The sequence below is a fragment of the Galeopterus variegatus genome, unplaced genomic scaffold, assembly GCF_000696425.1.
Source record: "Galeopterus variegatus unplaced genomic scaffold, G_variegatus-3.0.2 Scaffold371, whole genome shotgun sequence".
Taxonomy (NCBI): Eukaryota; Metazoa; Chordata; class Mammalia; order Dermoptera; family Cynocephalidae; genus Galeopterus; species Galeopterus variegatus.
This window is the reverse complement of record NW_007726482.1, coordinates 537313-551752: the sequence shown is the minus strand read 5'-3', so window position 1 is coordinate 551752 and position 14440 is coordinate 537313. Positions and strand designations below refer to the sequence as shown.

General features: G+C 35.0%; 1 protein-coding gene across 1 annotated transcript in view; it reads left to right on the top strand.

Annotated features, from left to right (window-relative positions):
* Positions 1-14440, top strand: part of SLC26A7 (solute carrier family 26 (anion exchanger), member 7) — a 120839-nt gene that overhangs the window by 36206 nt on the left and 70193 nt on the right. Inside the window, exon 3 of the mRNA XM_008568057.1 lies at positions 4338-4510. Coding sequence (XP_008566279.1) covers positions 4338-4510 — 173 coding nt within the window. The remainder of the gene's footprint in view (positions 1-4337; positions 4511-14440) is intronic.

Genomic DNA, 14440 nt, shown 5'->3' with positions numbered 1-14440 from the left:
GTTATGTATCAGCTTGCTAGGAGTGCAAAATCTTGGTTTTCACTCCAGATGTACTGATTCAGCATCAGCATTTTCATAAGATCTCCAGGTTTTGTTTATGTATGTAATGTATGAGGGTTCTCATGGAAAGATACATATTATCTTTTAATTCTATTTTTCCATGAACTTTTTAAGTTCCCTCATATATATTACATCTTTTTATATACTATAATATATAGTATATGCAGTATACACTCATATGTGTATATTATGTATGTATTTGTATGCTTGTACATATTTGTCTCTATATATGTAAATACAGTCAGCTCTCTGTATACCAAGGGGATTGGTTCCAGGACTACCTGAGAATACGAAAATTTGTGGATACTCAGGTCCTCCAGTTGGCCGTGCCAATCCTGTCCATATGAAAAGTTGGCACTCTGTATAGGTGGCTTCTACATCCCTTGAATACTGTTTTTTCCATCTGTGGTTGGTTAAGTCTGCGGATACTGAACCATGTGTAAGTGGACCCACACAGTTCAAATCCTTGTTGTTTAAGGGTCAACTGTATTTAAGTTTGAGAACCATGGATGTACTATATATTACGTGCTTTATTAAGAGCTTTACATATGTTATTTTGTCCTAATGCAACCCTCTTAAACAGACGTTATTATTTGTACATTTTAGGTGGGGGGGGGGAAACCCATGAAATTCAGGTTTATGTGAGAGCACAGTATAAAGACACAGGGACATGGATTACAACCAAGGTGTGGCCAAATCTAAAACCCAAGCTTTTTTTCTTTATAACGGGCTGTTCAAGAACGAGCTTTTCTTTTATGTTGATGCAAAAGCTGAAAAGCATGATAATGAATTACAAGTTCTTAAAGCCTATTATTTTCCAGTTATCCTGCTCCCTAATTTCCTAACAATTTTTTTTTAATTTTTCAAGATGTTTAAATGCCCTTAGCAAGAAAAAGCAGATTGTCTTAGCACTGACCCTAAAAGCATTTCCTATGTTAAACACAAGATAAAAGAAAAAGGAAAAACAGATTTGGCCAATAGACCATAATTACTTTAAGAAATTAAAAATACACAATTTGATACATACCAAAATGTACACTTACATAAACCATTTGATTTCCTAAGGAATCACTGTAGATATTTTACAGGTTGTAAATTTTGTAATTACTGTTTATATAAGACTGTATTTAACAAATTATTTAGCGAATTATTAGCAGCTATAGAAACCTTGTAGTCTATGTGGTAAATAATATGCATTTCAAAATACATATAAGTTATGGTCTTAACTATAGTCATCTACCACATGATAATTGCTAAAGGCATTTTATTTCTGCATTTGTATTTTGTCAAAAGACGAAAGAGCCAGCTGGACCTTCTTATTTTTTATTCCAATCTTTAGAATTCTTTAGGATCAGTAAAGAAGAAATGATCTTTTCCTTATATATATATATATCAGGAAAATATACAACCTAATCGTTTTTTGACCTCCCTATGATCTTGGACATAGGGACCAATTGAATTTCATCAAAAACTTTTGCAAACCTTTAATAAACAGAACATATTTCTCTTTTAAATCGCTACATTTTATTCATTTTGGCATATACGCATTTGGGGGCATTTCTGCTTCCACTTTATTGTTAAAATATTGATGTTAATTTAATGAAGAAAAATCACTTTATCTGGGTTTTTACCTCCAACTTAGGTGATCAGAATACAATATTTACTTACTAAATGCAACAATAAATTATAAAGACATTTTTAAAAGTAAATAATTCATAAAACCAGAGTACAAAGACACAGAATGTGCCATTTTATTCAACAACATGAATTTTCTTACTTTAATTAAAATATATATATATATTTTTTTTTAAAAAGGAATAAATCAGTTGATTACTTCTGTGATTTGCAAAGAACATGTCTTGGAATAAAAAGGAAAAGGACAGAAACTTGGGTATCCAGGAAGCTGAGAGAGGTTAGGTTAAGCCGAGAGAGAACTTGATCAAGACAACAGGCTTATATTCAGCAGAACAGATTTGGGTCTGTCCAACTCTGGAGCCCATAGTCACTTCTATTAGACCCTGCTACCCACAGTACTAGTGAGCTACCAGAGGGGTTTAGTGCTAATCAAGAGTACCACCAGTAGGCGTAAAGCCTAACCTGGATGAAAATCTGAGAGAATGAGGGAACGAATAGAGAGGTAGTAGAAAGGAGTAAAAGGCAAGATCTATAAGACAGAGAATGTCATCCCCAACATCCTCACATGTTCACCAGCCACCGTCCTTGATTGTCATCCAGTGCTTCAGAAATAGCAAAGCAGCAACTTTGCTAAATAGGCAGTACTGCCATATCCACGTTAGCACAGTGGATCCCCATATGTATTGCTGGCAAGGTCTGTCTCTGAAGATGCTCTTGAGATATGACTCACGCAGGTGTAGGTGAGGCTCACTTTTCTTCCCCCAGCAAAGGCTTTTAGATGGCCCTTTTCCCCCCTGCCACTTAATTCCCTCCAAATTCCTCCATTTCCCAGGAAGGATAAGATTAAACTTAAAATTTAACTTGTTTATATCTTTGTTTTCAATGCTGTAGTCATTGTTCAATGGCTTCTGTATAAAATATTTTCCTTTGTATTCTAGGAAATTTAGGGACCCAAAGATGCATTCCTTTACTCTGAGAAATATGTGATTTGATCTCAAGAGTACCCTGTTGTAACATATTTTGAAAAATATGTCTTATCAAAACGAGATTCTATGGTGAATGTTCTTTACTGGGTATTGCCCACCCTGGGTGCCAGAATCTTGTCTCTAATCATTAGATATATCAGTTCCTTGCTGTGTTCTTAATTTAGTACTTTATGATGAGGACAGTGATCATGATGGTTAATTTATTGAAAATGATTTAGCTCACTAAGAGAACTGTATTCACTTTTCTCTGTGTATATATGTACCCCCAACTCTATGGAACAGACAAGAATGTGGAATAACAGACTATAACAGAACGTTCTGTTCTTAGTTTTACTAAGAATTACCTGAGTAGCTACCATTTGTCAGGTGCTAACTACATGCCACATACTGTGATATGTGTTACATTACATTACCTCATTTAAGCCTCATAACAATCCCATCTGATGAGGAATGACATCTGTCTATAGAAAGTTTGCAGTGGCAGTTCTGGGATTTAAGGCTAGGTTTATTGGAGGCACAACCACCTTGTTGTTCCACATCTATAGCACCTACAACCTTTCTCATCCAGTAAAACCAGAGGATTGTCTGTGTTGAATTTCCAGTGAGAACTGTTTCTATTTGACTCATGTCTGTCTTTCCCTGTGTTGCTGCATGCTTTGTGTTGGGATGTCTGCATCTTGCACAGGTCCTTTTTCAGTCTCACTTATGACATGAAGCAAAGTAAGGTCTTTAGGTAAAGAGTCAGTATTAATGTCTGCACAATACTGCAGTTTCTTTGTACAACCCCAGTTTGCTGAGTCCTCTGTGGGAGTCAGCATCTCCATGCACGTGGCTGCATCAGAACTCTTGGCAGGAAGAGGAGAACACACTGAAGATGGTCCCATGTATGTGTGAGGCCATGAAAATTTGGGGAAAATACCACTGAATTTTATCTAATAATAGTAGACAGAGATAGTATGTTTAATAATTTTATGGGCCACAGCATGTTTTTATACTACAATCAAGGTATACTCTGCTATGAGATCACAGAGGGTAGAAAGATTAAGCCTGGCCAGGAGAACCTGGGATGGATCCTTGTCAGATATTGGATTTGAGCCAGACCTGAAAGACAAGTAGGGTTCTTACAGGTAGACTGGAGGAACAAGCATTTCAGGAAAAGAGCTCTTATTTAGCCACTGAATTTATAGAGGTCTTCACATTTATCTACTCATTTATATTTCCCCCAAATCTTGAAACGTAGGTATTATTACCCCCATTTTATGGATGAGGCAATTTAGACCCAGAGTAATGTACTTAAAGTCACATTATTGGTAAATAGAGGGGTTGGATTCAAATCCAGGCCATAATCTTAATCTCTGCCCCTAGGATGTTCTCTATGCCAGTCTGCAGAGAGGTGGGAAAATGTATGGCCCAAGAGGGAATAGCAGGTAGATGAATTTGACTGTGTATTGAATGAATGTGCATATATGGAGGCAAGTTTCTGTTCCTTCCATGGAGTGGGGTGAAGCGTACAAAAGTGGGGGTACAAAGGAGAATGTTTCTAATAGATCGTGTTTGGTTTTATGTGGCTTCAACTTTAATAGTGGAATCCAACAATTTTTATTGAGACTTTTTACTGAATTACTAATAGAAGATTCCCCACAACTTCCTTTTTAGGCACCTTTGCCTTGACATCCTTAATATCAGCCAATGCTGTGGAACGGCTTGTCCCTCAGAGCAGCCAGAACCTCACCGTACAGACGAACACAAGTGTGCTGGGTTTATCCGACTTTGAGATGCAAAGGATCAGCGTGGCTGCAGCAGTTTCCTTCTTGGGAGGTGTGATTCAGGTGAGCAATACTGAGATTTGGGATTAAAGGAGGGGAAACAGCAAAGGAAAGCCAAGTGGTGCTTCATTTTTATTCTTGTTCATGGGTGTTTCTGTCCAGATGGATAAATGGCAGATGTGTTTTATCTTCATGAAAATACTGTTTACTACCTGGATGGAGTAGTTACTCTTTAAATGCTGGTTGAATAAATGAATTAGTATCAGTAAATTGAAGTTACAGGAAAACAGTTTTTGGCCTTTTAAGAACGAGCTTTCTAAAAAATGTCTTATAAGAGGGAATGAGCTTTCTTTTAAGGCAATGAGGCAGTCCTGTGTTCACACAGTGACCAGATTGTCACTGTACGGAGATGCTCTAGGAGAAATTACTATACTGGGAAGGAGGCGTGACTAAATTTCCAGGGTCCTTTCCAATTTTAAGATATTATGATTTAATTGCCTACATCAGCAACAAATGGCACTTAGTTTGTGCCATAGGCTTGCTGCTCCAAGGTCTTTGGATTTACGTCTGTACCAGTCTTTGCCTCATTCAGCATCAGGCCTGTGTATTGTTGCCAAGTTAGCTTTAGTCTATTTCTTCAAAATATCAAATATGTAATTTTCTGTTTCTAGTCAGTGGTCAAAATTAGATAACTCAGAAGTGACTATAAAATAAATGTAGAAGGGCACTGAATATTACACATGGAACTGCCTGATAGCCAGTTTTGCTTATTACTTTGTGGTTAACTAAATTATTTGTACGTGAACTTGGATGGCTGTGTTCTAGGCTGATAAAGGCTCTATTTTACAGTGTATCATTACTTAAAAGAAAGGTCATGCAAATGCCAAAAAGGGAGAAAAATATTGATGATTGCTGGGAATTGGACAGTAGGAAGAAAAGATGTGACCTAGAAGAAAGGAAATACTGAAATTCTTAGAGTGAATTGCCTTCTAGCTATGTAAAAAGAACTGAAGAATTAAGGATATAAGATGAATGAGAATTCAGGTCTTCATAGTTCTTTGAAAAAACCAGACCATTTGAGCAGCAGCTTTGCCTTGGAGACTGACCAGATGAGAGGTTTTTCTATGGCTTCGTCTATGTTTTCATGAAATAAAAACTAATTGCCTGGGTACCCTGTAACCTTCACTTGATTTTTTTCAAACATGGATGATGTCAGCATATTCTGGGACTTGCACAGGCAGGCTTAGTGGCCTTTTCCTCCTTCCTGGCCTGTGTGAGGCCCTCTAAGAGACCTGTCATGTGTCTTCATCTCAGAAGTAATCAGCCATGTGAACTGGTGGTTCAAACATGGGTTTGGTATAGGTTTTTCTTAATTTCTGTTCATTTACTGTAAAAAATCTCTGTAATAACACAAGAAAGATCACATTGCTTCACCTTCTTGTCCCATTATTTTCCATTCATTTCTTCTTTGAACTTATGATTTTTACTAGGTTTGGACTTTCTTTTATTCTGTAAAGCATGGAACAAGTTAGTTTTAGGTGTATTTAGTGTTTCAAAACTCTAAGAAAATACATAATTAGCAATAAGATTCTAAAACCTTCTGCTTAGTCTCAGTTTAACCATTTTCCATAAGCTTAAAATAATCATCAGGTATTTTGTTATTATCTGGTATGTTTGGATTAAGAACTTAAATAATAAAATTTAAAAGTAAAAGTCAGAATTCCAACAACATAAAAAGTAAATGTCTCATTTCCCAGAATGAAACTCCCTAGAATTATAAGAGTAAAACAGGATATTATTAAAGATAATAAAAATAATCTCATTTTTATGGCCTTTTATTACATGTACAATCTGATCCAGCGAGTTGCATTTTTTCTCTTATAACTTCATCAAACATTTGCTTTCCGTCCTCTTTAGTTCTGGTCCTGGATACATGACCTCCGTTCTAGCAAATTTTTAAGCAGATGGCTGGATTTCATCTGACCTCCAATCTCATTTGTTCGTTGTCAACTAGAACCTCAGAGACTTTTGGATCTTTTGGATCCAGCTTCTCAGTCATTTTTCCTTTTCTCCTTCAGATCTGAAATCCACTGTCTATGGGCCATGCCAAGGTATCCTGTTTCTACAAACACAGGAGGTGTTTGTTTGCCTTGTTTCATTTCTTTGTGTGTGTTGTTTCACTTTTGCTTGTACATTATTCATTTTCAGGTTTTTTATTTTATTTTTTTATTTTCCCTCTGAAGATCCAGCTGATGGAATGATTTAGGTTAATTAGGTAATATTGTTAAGGTGTCTGAAACAATCATGTCTGATGATTCAGTGTGTGTAAGTTAAAAATGCTTTCAGCTGCCAATAACGGAGAAACCTACTATCAAGGGTTTTTTTCTTTCTTTTCTTTCTTTTTTTTTTTTTTTTTTATTCCTAAAGACATTTATTGTTTCTGTATTCCAGGAAGTCACAGAAGCAGGTTCTGGAGGGGCTTCATTGTCTGGCAACTGATGTGCTTTCTTTTATCAGATAAGGGCTCTGTGACTCATCAGTGCATTTCCTTTTTTGCCTTATTTTCTTGTAGTTCACATGTAAGTTTCTTCCCCCTAAATTGTAGCTTTTATTTGTCTAATTTCCCCCCCACAGAACTCCCCCTCTACTTCTTTACTTGACTTATATTCTTTAACATTATTTTAATGATTCTAGTATGTCTATCTAATTTTAACTGGTCTTATGCAATTATTTATTTATTTATTTATTGGATTATACATATTTCTGGGGTACTGAGTTGAATATCAATATCTGTTTCAATATTTCATGGTCAAATCAGGATAATTAGTATACTCATCATTACACAGTGTAATCATTCTTTGTGATTCTTAACCAATTTCTCACTAGCCCCCCTCACCCTTTCCCACCTCTGGTAACCTCAGTTCTGTTCTTTCCTTTTGAAAATTCAATGTTTTATTGGAATAATTAGAAGAAGGTATGGCATAAAATAATAAAGGAAATGTAATAAAATTAAGTTGTATAGTTATAGCAAACTGTCTTCATAACATAAAATTTCTGATTTTATTTTGTGATTTGCTTTTTTTTTTTTTTTGCTTTTCTTCCAACTTTCTGTATGTTTGTAGTATTTTAGTTTGTTTTCTTTTCTATGTAAGGCATTATTTAGGGAACTAAGTTCTTGAGGATAATATAGCATATTAACCCATTTTCAAGTTCTTGTTGCACTTTGCATAGCTCTATATTTGGTAGATTCTCAGAAAGCATGTTGAACTAAAAAACTGAATTATGTATTCAGGAATGTGAAAAGCAAGAAATAACAAACATCATACTAGTTAATAATTTTACGATTTAAAAAAATTAAATGAGTTTGATTTCTTTTGATTTTAATTATTATTAAACCAAGAAAGGACTATTTAAAAAAAAAAAAAGGCATTCTCAGAACTATCACTCACGCCCCTCTCCCTGTTTCTCTACCATTTCCCCTCTATTCTCACCCACCTCCTGTGAAGTAACCTGTCTCATTCATTTCTGGTTTATACTTCCTTTGTTTCTTTTGCAAACTGAGAAGATACCTGCAAATTTTATTTGCCCTTTGTTCTTACATGAAAGGTAGTATTCTTTTGTACTGTGCTTTCTTCATTTAATGATATATCCTGGAAATCACTCCATGTCAGTTCACAGAAATATTCTTCATGCTTTTTTATTGCTGCATAGTACATCATAGTTCATTCAACACATCTTCTCTATTTGGGCATTTAGGTTGATTTCAATATATGGAATTCTAAACAATGCAGTTATGTATGTATATATATATTTCCATTTTGTTAGTAGTGTCTGTTTAAGGTGGATTCCTAGAATGGCATTACTCGATCAAAAGATATATGTAAAACAAAAATAAATGTAGTTTTGTTAAATATTGTCAAATTCTCTTCCAAAGGGGTAGCAGCAATTTGCATTCCCATAGCAATGTATGAGAGTGCGAGGCTCACCAACAGAATTGTTGCCATTTTTATGTCAGAATTTTAGTCCTATTCCTCTAAAATTTTAAGACTTCTTTATATAGAATGAATATTAGCCTTTTATCTGTGGTATATATTACAAATGTGGTATTTATTACAAATGCATTTAGTACAAATTTACTAATTTGGCAGTTCTTTGATTTCATTTTACCATGCAATTTTTTTTTAAAAAACCTTGTAATGTAGTCAAATTTATCAATTCTTTCTTTTATTGCCTGTGGATTTTGAGCCAGTGTTAGAAAATTTTTTCCTACACTGAGTTTATAGAGGAATTTATCCATATTTTTTCTAGTACTTCTATGATTTAAGGTTTTCTTTTTTTTTTTTTACATTTAGACTTCTAATCAGTGTGGAGTTTATTTATGTGTATGATGTGAGGTGTGAATCTAATTTTATTTTTTTCCTAAGTGACTGCCTAGTTGTGCAAGCAACATTTATTAAAAAGTCCATTTGTGCTTTTGTAATTTAAGATGTCACCTTTATCATTTCCATATTAACTTAGATGTACTTTGGGACTTTCTATTCTATTTTACTCTGTACATCTATTCTTGTGACAGTAGCATACTGTTTTATGAAGATTTAATAGTATGGTTCAAAGTCTGGTAGAACCAGTCCACCTTTTTAGATTTTTGGGGGTTTTTTTGTGTGTATGTTCTGGCCACTCTTGCATGTTTGTTCTTTCTTATGAACTTCCTTTATGAGCATCAATTTGCCTAGCCCCATATAAAAAGCTTGTTGATATTTTTATTAGGGTTGTGCTAAATCGACATCTTTATGATGTTTGAGTTTCCTACCTAAGAACAGAGGATGCCTTTCCTTTTGTTTCAATCTAATTTTGTGTCTTCCAGAGTGTTTTAAAATGTTTCTCTTATATGTTTTGCATATTTTTGTAAAGTTTATTCCTAAGGATTTAATTTTCTTTGTTTCTATTATAAATGGGGTTTTCTTTACCATTATATCCTCTGGCTAAGTTATTGTTTATGTCTGAAACTCTTTTTATTTTTGTATGGTAATTTTACATCTTCTTACCTTACTGAGATCTCTTATTATTTGAATTAGTTTTATTATTCATTGATTTGCTAGTATTTTCTAGAGACATTTTTACTTCTTCACAAAATTATATGACTGGTGATTTGTTTTGTCAAATTGCGTTAGATGATACCTCTATTATAATATTATTTTTTTTTACATTTTTGCACGCTTTATTTTTTCTATTTTTATTTTCCTTAATATCCTCTATTATTTATATTTATTGTTTTTTAAAAAAAATTATTTTATTTTGTCAATATACAATGTGGTTGATTATTGTGGCCCATTACTGAAAGCTCCCTCCCTCTGTCCTCTACCCCCTCCCTCCCAACAACCTCCTTTCTGTTTGCTTGTTGTATTAACTTCAAGGAATTGTAATTGTGTCTTCTTCCCCCCACCAGATTATTTGTGTATTTATTTATTTACTTTTAGCTCCAACAAATAAGTGAGAACATGTGATATTTCTCTTTCTGTGCCTGACTTGTTTCACTTAATATAATTCTCTCTAGGTCCATCCATGTTGTTGCAAAATGGCAGGGATATCCTTGCGGGGTAGAGTATTCTTGGCTGGCAGTATCTTTTAGTGTTTTGAATCTATCATCCCATTTCTTTCTGGCTTTTAGGGTTTGTGATGAAAAGTCTGATGTTAGTCTGATAGGGGCTCCCTTATAGGTGATTTGACGCTTCTCTCTTGTAGCTTTTAAGATTCTCTTTTTGTCTTTGAGTTTTGCCAATTTGACTATAACATGTCTTGGAGAAGACCTTTTTGGATTGAATACAGTTAGGGATCTTTGAGCTTCCTGAATCTGAAGATCTGTGTCTTTTCCTATACCTGGGAAGTTTTCTGCCACTATTTTGTTAAATATGTTTTAATTGCAATCTCCTTTTTCCTCCCTTTCTGGAATACCCATGACTTGCATATTTGAGCACTTAAGGTTGTCTGATATCTCTCTTAGATTTTCTTCAACGTTTTTAATTCTTTTTTCTTTTTTTTTTTGTCTGCCTGTGTTATTTCAAACAGCCCATCTTCAAGGTCAGAAGTTCTCTCTTCTGCTTCTGCAAGCCTGCTGGTTAAACTCTCTGTTGTGTTTTTTATTTCACTGAATGAATTCTTCAGCTCAGCAAGCTCACTACATTCTTTTTCAGGGCATTGATTTCCTTGTACATTTCTTCTTTCAGGTCCTGTATACTTTTCCTCATTTCATAATGTTGTCTAGCTGAGTTTTCTTGTATCTCATTTAGTTTCCTTAGAATTATCACTCGAAATACCTTGTCAGACATTTCAAGGGCTTCTTGTTCTATAGGATCTAGAGCTTGAGAGTTATTACCCTCTGGTGGTATACTTTCCTGATTTTTCATGTTTCTGGTATCTTTCCTTCGATGTTTAGTCATCGCAGCCCGGGATTTCATGGTCCACTGGTTCACCACTATTATCTGGCTAGGATGCTGTTGGGGCTGCCAATTTGGCAAAGCTGCCTCAGTGTCTTCTGGGTTGCCCACTGATGCCTTGGGTGTGTGGTCACCTCAGGTCTTGGGACTCTCCGGGGAGGTGCCTCTCTGGTCGGCGTGCACTTGGCCGGGCCAGGGATGAAGTCCAGCGGTGCTGATGCCTACCTGCTGGGTTGCACGCTGACACCTCACACTGCAGTGCACATGGTCTCCGTGGATCTGGGGCCTCTCCGGCAGGGCACCTCTCTGATCAGCGCACACTCGGCCAGGCTGGGGATGGAGTCGGGCAGCAGTGGCAAGGCCTACCTGCTGGGTTGTGTGCTGGCACTCTATAATGTTAAATAATAGTGGAAATAGTGGGTATTCTTGCCCTTTCTTGCATTTAAAATGCTTTTAGTATCTTTGCTAATTATATTGCTGCCTTAAGAATAAAGTTTATATATTTTGTTACATTAAGAAATTATTTGTTTATACTTTTGCATTTTTATTACAAATTAGAAAAAATGTTGAATATTCCTGAGGACATTTGTGAAGCATCTATAGAGGCAGTCCTATGGGTTTCTCTTAAAACTATTGTATGGTATATTATATTAATGGGTTTCCTAATTTTTATATTTGTGCCTTTTTCCTTGATCAAGTTAGCTAGTGGTTTGTGTATTTTGTTAATGCTTTTATAGAAACTGGATTTTGAAGTAATAAGTCTATTTTTTTCTATTCCTATCTCTGCTTTTATCTTTATTATTTCCTTTTTCCTGCTATTTTTCTTGTTTATTGTTTCTCTTTTTCTAATTTTTAGCTGTGAATTCAATTAATTATAAATTTTTCATTTTTTGTTGATAAATGCATTTAATGCTATGAATTTTTCTGTGATCATTGCTTGAAATGTGGTCTATAGATTCTGATATAGTGTTTTGCTACAAATATTTTTAGAAATGAAAATTCTGTGATTTTAGTTTGTATATCCCCTTTCACCTAAAAATTGTTTAAGAGAGGAGTTTTAATTTTTAGGTGGATAGGTCTTTTTGCTTTTCAGTTTTGTCAATCATCTCTAGTGTTATTGCATTGTGGTCGGTGAGTGTTGTTTGCAATATTTCTACATTACCTAATTTGTTGATATTTTCCTTGTGACTTAATACATAATCAATTTTGTGAATGTTTCATGAGCATTTGGGGAAAAAAACGTGTAATCTCTATTATCAGAGTTAAAGATCAGGGTGAATTTTACCTTACTGTGATTATTCACTCTTTTTTGTCTGTTTGATCACTCTTGTACTGAGAATGATGCATTCATTACTGTAGGCTGCCTTTACCAGAATAATAGTCTCTTGGTGGTTTGATAACCTTCTTTTAGGTAAGCTGTATATGTGTGTTTCATAAATATAAATGCATCCAAATGCCTCTCACTCATTGTCAGACAAAACAAATTATTCCTCTCTCCCTTCTCCTTTACCATTTCATTTACATTGCTAGGATAAATAAAGTGCACTTATACAACCATAGTAATGTAATGTGATATGTTTTTGTGTCATACATTAGGTTAGGGGTCTTTTCAAAAGAGCTTTATTGAGGTATAATCACCATACAATAAATTCCACATATTTGGAATTTGATAAGTTTTGACATATGAGTGTACCCCTAAAACTATCATCAAGATAGTGAAAGTATCTGACACTCCTCCAAATTTTTTCTTGACCATTTTTAATCCCTTCCTCCTACTCCTTTAGACAGCCTCTGGCCCATGGCAACCACTGATCTGCCTTTTATCACTATATATTAGTTTGCATTTTCTAGAGTTTTATAATAACAGATTCACTGTCCCTTTTTGGGGGTCTGGTTTAGTTCACTCAGCATAACTCTATTTTTATTGATTTTCTAGTTTTACTGTAATGGTTTATAACATAGTGTGAACTCCTGTGATTAAACTCATGCAATTTCTGATTGTTTGTAATACAGTTACTGAACTGACTGGTGTGGTAATCTTTGTTTCCATTTCTACCATCTATTTTTCAGGTACATCAAATGTCCCATTTTGCAAAGAAGCTCTTTCTGGTATAATTGATGCAATTTTGTGCTATTAATATTACTTTTCAAAAGAAAGAAAGAAAAGTTTTGTAGCCAAAACCCAGTAGCAGCCAAGAGAGAAATTGCTCACACACTCACAGCGATGAGTTGTTAACTTGCAGGCAAGGGGGAACCTTTTAAAATGCCAGTATATCCATAAGCTTTTCTGTTCAGAAACAAATACTCAATAAAAGTCAATGCACCTTTAAAACCATTGTTCTCTTCTTCCCGTAGCTTTATTATTCTCCATGATGGGCACTTTGCCCATTTTTTTTTCAAGGAATTGAGAGGAGTCTGGGATTGCCTCCTGCCCACCTACCTCTGGAAATTTTCCCAAACTCTACTTTTCTGAAGCAACCACAAGACAGTATTTTTGCCCTGAAGGACATGGGGATATACAGCTCTTTTGTTTGACAATTGCACAAGGGTGGGGTGACACAAGGTGGGGTGTTTAGTGACAGAGCCTTGCATTATTATACTAGTGCATTCTGGAAACACATGGTCTTGACGTCTTCAAGGATGTTAAAAAACAACAGCAGATTTAAATAGGAGATTCTCCATTTACTTTTGGTTTTGTACTAAACACTTTTTGAGGGTCTTAAAATAAGAGTGTTGTGAGTATAGAAAGGACTTAGAGTGTAAACTAGTTTAACGTGCCTATTCAACACATCATACTTATTATGAAAAAATCATCGACTTCATTCTTTCCAGAAAAAAATCATCAACTTCATTCTTTTGTAATGCGGGAGGAGGACAATCTAAAATCTCTTTTGGTAATCACCACTATTATAGTCGGGAAGGTACTAATCTGTTTAAAATTTTTCAGCTGTGTTTGTACGTGGTGAAGCTAAGAAGAAATAAACAATAAAATGAGAATTATAACATGATTATAATTATAAATTGAAAATTCCTCACATTAGAAAGAACAATAATATATATTATTCTACTGTACACCAAACTCTTTTCTAAATTTACTACATGTATTTGTATATTCAGTCCTTACCAACATTTTATGAAATAAGTGATATCATTTTCCCCATTATACAGATGACGATATGGAAAGGTAAAATGGCTTATTTAGAAACATGTAATTAAGAATTAGCAGAGTAGGAGTTGGACTCCAGTATATACTCTCATAACTACTGTGCTACACAGATTTCTAAACTAATATTGAGAAAGGAAGCAAGGAAACTTAATCCAGCAACTTCCAGGGCTAGGCATTGTGTGAGCTCTTTCCCATATTTAACCTTCAATAGTATCAGCAGCCTGTGTGCTGGGCATGTGCCGTGTGCTTGGGTGATGTTCTCAGCTCTGCCACGGTGTGCCTGCCAGTCTATAGGCCTGCAAGGCCCTTTCTCATGTCACCTGTATGACTCCTCCTTGTCCTTTGAAGTTCATTTGAATATAAACATTTCAGAAAAACCCTCCTAAATATTTT